Source organism: Passer montanus, unplaced genomic scaffold (genome assembly GCF_014805655.1).
Source record: "Passer montanus isolate IOZ18808 unplaced genomic scaffold, ASM1480565v1 scaffold22, whole genome shotgun sequence".
NCBI classification, from domain to species: Eukaryota; Metazoa; Chordata; class Aves; order Passeriformes; family Passeridae; genus Passer; species Passer montanus.
The window spans coordinates 2,071,258-2,078,634 of NW_024366815.1; the positions used below are offsets into that span (position 1 = coordinate 2,071,258).

The 7,377-nt window shown below is 43.1% G+C and overlaps 1 protein-coding gene across 5 annotated transcripts in view; it reads right to left on the reverse strand.

Annotated features, from left to right (window-relative positions):
• RANBP3L (RAN binding protein 3 like) overlaps positions 1–5,893 on the reverse strand; it is a 31,884-nt gene extending 25,991 nt beyond the window's left edge. For all 5 annotated transcript variants that reach the window (XM_039709995.1, XM_039709996.1, XM_039709993.1 and 2 more), the window contains exon 1: positions 5,495–5,893. In XM_039709995.1, coding sequence (XP_039565929.1) covers positions 5,495–5,738 — 244 coding nt within the window. In that variant the 5' untranslated portion in view covers positions 5,739–5,893. The remainder of the gene's footprint in view (positions 1–5,494) is intronic.
• Positions 5,894–7,377: the final 1,484 nt, after the last annotated feature.

A 7,377-nucleotide genomic window follows, 5' to 3' on the forward strand; every position in this document is an offset into this window, starting at 1 on the left:
GAACCTGTCTGTCTGTGCATGAACAATCACCACAGATTGGGCTCTCTCTCTCTCCCTTGCTACTGTTCCCCTGAAGCTGTTGAGTCAGAAATCTTTGCTATATTCAAAGACCAAAACAGACCCTTTCCTGGAAGATGCATTAGAAACATTTCTTTGTGTGAGACCTCACCTGGATGGTGTCCTGGCTCCAGCCTCCTGGCCTGCACAGAAGCGCTATCAAATGTGCTTATACCTGAGCTGCCTGACATGGAAGGTGCCCAGGTTACAGATGGAGACAGCATTCCATTTGAAAGAGCATTGTGGGAAAAAGTAAATGCTGGCTGATGCTTTAGGAGCACTAACCAGAATAACATACAAAAAAAAATGTAAAATTGCTTTTACCAGATTTGCTTGTATCCTAAAAGCCAGCATTGTCTATGAGATGTAAGAGTCCCTCTCTCTTTGCTGTGGCATTCCACTCTTCACTTCCATTACTATTGCCTTTTCTAAAGCTATTGAGACTTCACAAAGCACATACATTAAAAAATAAGTAAGACCCTAATGATTTTGAAAATTTTAGAGTTGTCATTACTGTTGTTCCATCCTACCCTAAACACACATAAATGATCCATAACCTTTGAGGGCTAAGGACACAGTGGAGAGAATATAAACACCAATCTGTTTCTAATTTTCAGGCAGTCCTGCACCTGAAATAATGCCAAAAGTGGTGACAGTACTGTTTCTCTATTCCTCTCAAAGAGATGCAAAAAAATCCCCTCAAATCTTTCAGAAGGCAAGATAGGACTTGTGATGTCAATAGAAGTTTTTTACTTTTGGTGTTGAAACAGTTAATTTTTACTTTTTCAATTTTAAAAAATTAAATCTGTTGCATCTTCATCATTAACAAATAGGCCAGAAGACTGAAAATGCTTTAATTCATATCCATTGCAAAAATTTACACATTTTTAAAGTAAAGATGGACTAGTTGCTTGGCAAGGCTGAGCCCAGCAGCGGCAGCACCTCTGGGGTAATGAATTTAAGAAGGGCAAAAAAGTACTGCACAAGGCAATTGCAGTGAGTGAGAGGAGTGAGAATGTCTGAGAGGAACAGCTCTGCACACACCAAGGTCAATGAAGGAGGAGAGAGAGAATGTGAATGGTGAGGCAGCTGTGCCCCTGCAGCCCCTGGAGGCCCAGGGGGAGCAGAGATCCACCTGCAGCCCTGGAGGAGCCCACACCAGAGCAGGTGGGTGTGCCTGAAGGAGGCTGTGAGCCCATGGAAACCTGTGCTGGAGCAGGCCCTGCCAGGACCTGTGGTCTGTGGAGAGAGCAGAGCAGCCCACACTGGAGCAGGCCCTGGCAGGACCCGTGGCCTGTGGAGAGCAGCCCACACTGGAGCGGGCTGCTCCAGGACCTGTGACCCCACTGGGGACACACACTGGATGAATTCATGGAAAACGACAGCCTGTGGAAGAGACTCAAGTCGTAGAAGTTCACAGAGGACTGTCTCCTGGGGGAATGACCCTGCAGCAGGGGAAGAGCATGAGGAGCTGTGACAGAATTGACCATAACCCCCATTCCCCATGCACTGCTCTGCCCAGTGAGAGAAGGTGGAGAAAGGAGGGAGTGAAGTTAAGGCTGTGAAGGGTGGAGAGACTTTTTTTTTAAGAATTTGATTTAGTTCTCACTACCATATTCTAATTCTAATTCTAATTCTAATTCTAATTCTAATTCTAATTCTAATTCTAATTCTAATTCTAATTCTAATTCGACTGGTATTAAACTAAATTTATTTCCCCTCATTTTCCTGTGATGGTAATTGTTAAGGGTTCTCTCCCTGTCCTTATCTCAACCCATGAGCCTTTCATAATTTTCTCTCCCCAGTCCAGCTGAGGAGGGAAGTGAAAGAGTGGTTTTGGTAGACACCTAGCATCGAGCCAGCATCAACATACCCCAACATTAAATAAATAAAACAAACAAAAAGGAAAAAAAATGGCACAAACCAAAACCAAACAGAAACCCCCTTGTTAATCAGAAAAAAAATAATTCTCCAATAGAATATGATACTTGAAAATTGCATAATGTCCAAACAATTTCATTCACTTACAAAACCTTTAACTGCATCTAGCTTTTCCTTTGCATCCTAGTAAGCACAACACACAATGGCTACATAAATATTTATATTTAGCTTACAGTTTTACCCTATCAAATGATAGAGCTATGCCATTGAATTACCAAGTTTCTGTTCTCTGATATGCCATAGCAAATTTTGGAAGCTTCGCACATTATTGCTATAATTTGCAAAAACAGAAGCAGAGACACTGCTGTATTTTGATGTTACAGCTTAGATTGCTGGTTCCCACAGAACTTTAACAAACAAAGTTAATCAATAATAACAAATTCTTGCACATAAGACTGCCATTTTCATTGTTTCACATCTATACTACCTCATTGAGAACATGTAATTTGGGAAGATGCCTAGAAGAAAAGTAGATTGAATGTCACTTCAGTTGCTACATCCCCAGAAGTAGTTTTATATCACTAAAGTAATAAGGAAAAAAAAAACACACTGAAAAACTTTGACTTTTTCACTAATGAATATGTGCTATTTACAGTTATTACTTGAAAAAAACACTAAGACAAAATTTTCTGGCAATATACATAAAAGAAAAGAAGCAACAAAGGACTAGCATTTAAGTGAGAGACATGGATTGAGAAATTTACATTGATAAATAAAATTAATAGAAGAAATTAATAAAAGAAATTATTTTCACTATGCCAGATGATGGTCTGTACATTAGTGACTTCAAGGAGCAACTATGTAATAATATGACCAATTTTTATTCAAAATGCTGCAACATAGAAACATAGAAAACTGTCAATACTTTAGACAGCAAAACTGCAACAGGCAGAATGACCAATTTTTATTCAAAATGCTGCAAAAACATAGAAAACTATCAATACTTTAGACAGCAAAACTGCAACAGGCAGAAGAAAAATACATATAGTGAAAACAAGAAAGAAGATAAATTAACAAAATATTTTGCTCTCTAAGTTTGGGCTCATGTTGAAATATTGTTTCTGGCTTTTGACAAAAAATACATCTGCCAGTATTTCCAGCGATGGACCATTTTCACCTAAAATTAGGTGGAAGTTAACAAAAAACCTTTTGGCTTCGGACAAGGAGAAATGAAGAACAGGATTTGCCAAACCTGCAACAGAACCATAGTTTATGGTTGAAAAATACTCATGGAAGTTCACAACATTAAACAGAGTCACTTCACAGCCAAGAGAAAGTGCCACAATGCTGCCAGCCAACATCTTGGGTCACTACGTAAGCCATATATCACTGATATTTGGCCACTGGCTGCACTTGCTGCAGGAGCAACTGTACTTCAGTGGCCCATGAAGAGACTGCTGGACACAGCAATGTGCTCTGTTCAAACACCCTGCACTAAATATGAAGTGCACATTGCTTATCTTGGGTTCACACAGCATCTGTAAATACAGTTTGGGGAACCAAAAAATAACTGCACACCTCCCTGTTTGGATCAGCAGAGAGTACATCATAAAATAAGGGAGTTTCTGTTTCATTGCACTCAAAAAGAATAAAGCTCATCTAATTGACAATTTGTGAAATGAAACTTCTGAAGGAATTTTTCCTAGGACAGCTTTACTGCATTTTTGGGACTCCAGTATTGCAAACTCTTTGTTATACAAATAGTTCATAAACCACATAAATAATTTCCCTGTCATCAGTGGCACCAGTTATGAGAGCAAGGATTCTTCATGAGGGCACAGTCCTGCATAATCAGACTCTTAACATTTTAAGACACATTCATCCTCTCCTAAGTTACTCTTCTCAATGCTACAGATTCTAAGCACAGCTAGGGAAAGGGTTCTTCTATAAAAAAAAAATCCACCTAATGCTCCTAGCTCCCACTTTGGTTCATTGCATGCCATGCGAGAGATGAGATTTAAAATTTAAAATACTTCTCTTCAGCCATGGAAACTCAGCTGACAGCCTGTGGAAGTGTTTACAGATACAGTATATGTCACACCCACTCACCTCTATGGAGCACACTTCTCATCTTTATATGGGTATAACATAAACAGGCATCAAAATAGCAATAAAAATTAGCCTATCTCAGCAACATTGTAACATAATTTCTGAGAGAAATGTAACCCAGTTGGCTTTATTTCCAACATTAGAGTGAAGAAAGTATTTTTGAGAGTCTCATCACTGGAATGTAATTTTAGCAGTGCTACAAGACCAGAAGTAACTGTGTCAGTAGACCAGCAGGACTGTGCCACAAACCATAAACAAAAATTATTTTTTTAGAAACACTGAAACATCCCACTGCTCAGAATTTTTAATTTATTGTAAAAGCCAGTAAAATACCCAATGCAAGGGCAATAAAATTTGTAGGCATAAAAAGTGTTACCCTTTTCAGGGTGTTGTACCAAATTTAAATTTCATAAATCCCTATGAGATAACACATAAGTAAGCCTCAGGGGGTTTGTGCAGAAATTGAACTGTAATAAGGTCATGATCCAACAACACTCACATATCCATAAATTTCAGTGAGTAGACTGGACTGTGTGCTCCATATTGAGCACAAACTGAAAGGCTGGTAAACTGATAAATTAGCCCAACCTCTATAAAATGTATCAGTCATAACATCAGGCTTAGCCCTTGAAAGTCCTCTTGGTAATTTAGGTTCATTCATCAACACCTGTAGGAAAAAATGGTTGGTGGCATTATCTGCAAAAAGTCCTGAATATTAGCATTTGTTTTTGTTATGCATCCCCATCAGTTTTAAAGATACTGATAAATCACTCTAAATTCATGGCTCTCCTCAGTACCTAAATAAGGGATTTTGCTGTCCCCCTCTGCAGACAGGCATCAGTCTGAGGAGCTGGACCAGGACAGTTTTGCTCTCAAGGTGCAGGGCACGTCAGGGCATGAATGTCCAGGTGAATGAGTGTTCCTTCCAGGTATAATTCATGGCTCTCCTCACTACCTAAATCCCTAAATCCCTAAAAAAGGGATTTTGCTGTCCCCCTCTGCAGACAGCCATCAGTCTGAGGAGCTGGACCAGGACACTTGCTCTCAAGGTGCGGGGCACGTCAGGGCATGAATGTCCAGGTGAATGAGTGTTCCTTCCAGGTATGGCCAGGAATGCAAGTGCTATTCCCACCCATTGTCAGGGCCAGCATTTAGGAAAGCTGCAGAAAGCTCAAATGTCGGGAGAGTTAACACTGCCAGAAACCCAGAGAGTCCACATACACACACCTGGTAGTGTCCTTTCCTCGAGTAAAATATGAACTGGAGATTCCCAAGAGATCAACAGTAAAAACAATGTAATAAAAAAGCACAGCCAGCCAAGCTCTCGTTTTGCATTACACACAGCACTGTTACAAACCGGCACATTCTTTGTGTTTACCGCATTCCCGAAAAAAAAACCCGGGGGAACACAAGAGACATGCAGAAGACAATAGCTAACAAAACCTACCTGTAAAGCATTCCTCCTTGGGATCCAACGTGCTGCCGCGGGATCCTCGGCAGGGCCGGGGCATGGTGTGCTCTTGCAGGTGAGCAGCTTGCTGCAGAGCCGGGGGACCCCCGGGCCAGTCTCTTCTTTTGGGGAGGTCGGGCACCTCCGCGCCCCGCCGGGGTCTGTCACAGCCAGCACCGGAGCATCGCGTGCCTGCACATAAAACATTCCCTTTGCAAGCAGGAATTGGCTCGTTTCTCATAATGAGGTCAGCGTAAGTACCCTTTTATGTACATCTCTCTCTAGATACGTAATCATCTATGTACTGCACGCCGGAGCGGGCTCTGTAAACCTGCCACCCGAGCCGCCAGCGGGGGCTCGGGCGGGCGGCGCTTCCCGGAGCCAGACAGGGATGGAGCGGCGCCGGCGGCCGGCGGGGACAGCGCGGGGACGGGCCCGGGGCCGGCTCCTCGCCCGCGGGGCGGGCCATGGGAGGGGACTCGGAACGCCGGGAACGGGAACGGGAACGTGGGGAGGGAGAGAGGGCGGGCGGGAGCTGCGCTGCCCGGGAGCGGCGGCACCCGGGGCGGGGGCTCGGTCACGGGTGGGCTCCCGTGAGTGCTTGCTGTGCCTGCTGTGGTTTTGTTGTGGTTTAGGTTTTTTTTGTTTGGTTGGTTGGTTTTTTTTTTTCGTTTGGTTTTTTTGGTGGGGTTTTTTGGGTTTTTTTTGGGGGGGGGATTTTTTGGTTTTCGGGGTTTTGTTTGTTTGTTTTTGTATTGTTTTTGGGTTCTTTCGGGTTTTTTTTGGCTTTTTTGTTTTCAAAAAGAAGATGAAATGTCAAGCAGGGTGGGCGAGCACCGCGGTTGCTCCCAGGCTGACAGTGCACCGTCAGCACGGAGAGGTGTTGCGCTCCCTCCTTCCAGACGCGCCGTGCCCAAAGTTCTGAAGCCTCTCCCGCGCGTCCCGCCGCTCTCTTAAATGGCAACAGCCCCAAATTCTTCAAGCGGCAGCGATTTCAGGCCATTGTGTGTTGCAGGCCTGGTGTCAAACTGCCTGTAATCATAGCAGTTCAAGACAAAAAGGCAGGAGCAGAATCACGTGTCTAGTCTAATCTGGTGTCTTTACACAGCCGATATCAGGTGTTCCACAGAAAAAAAGATTTAGGAAGTCCAAGAGCACACAGAAGTTCCGTGACTTTCCCTCATTAGAGACTCAGTCTGTGTTGGCATAACTTCTAAAGTGTGCCATTTAACCCTTCTGCAGTAGAATCAGAGAAACTTCTAGACTGGAAAAGACCTCTAAGATCAAAGACCGACCTTAACCCAGCATTGCCAAGTTCCTCACTAAACCATGTCTCCAAGTACCACATCTACACATTTTTTAAATGCCTTCAGGGCTGATGACTCTACCACTTCCTTTGGCAGCCTGTTCCAGTGCCTGACAATCCTTTTGGTGAAGGAAATTTTCCTAATACACAATCTAAATCTCCCCTGGAGCAACTTGAGGCCATTTCCTCTTGTCCTGTTGCTTGTTGTCTGGAAGAAGAGACTCAGATCTACCTGGCTACAACCTCCTTCTCTGGACATGCTCCAGCACCTCATTCTCCTGTAGTGAGAGTCCCAAAACTGAACATAGTGCAGAAACATAGTGCAGTCCCAAAACTGAACATAGTGCAGTCCCAAAACTGCACTTGGGGTGTAGAAACCTGAGCCTTAACTGTTAGAACTTGGTATTTTTGTGACCTCCAGTTCTATGTGCCACCTCTGTATAAACATTAATAAGTCCTTGACTTGTGGTGTGCAGTTCATCATCACGTTCCACAGCAGTAACGGTATTGCAGGAAGTTTGTAATTTTTGTTTTGCAAGTTTTCAGTTTAAGTTGAATATTGTCTAGTTGTTAT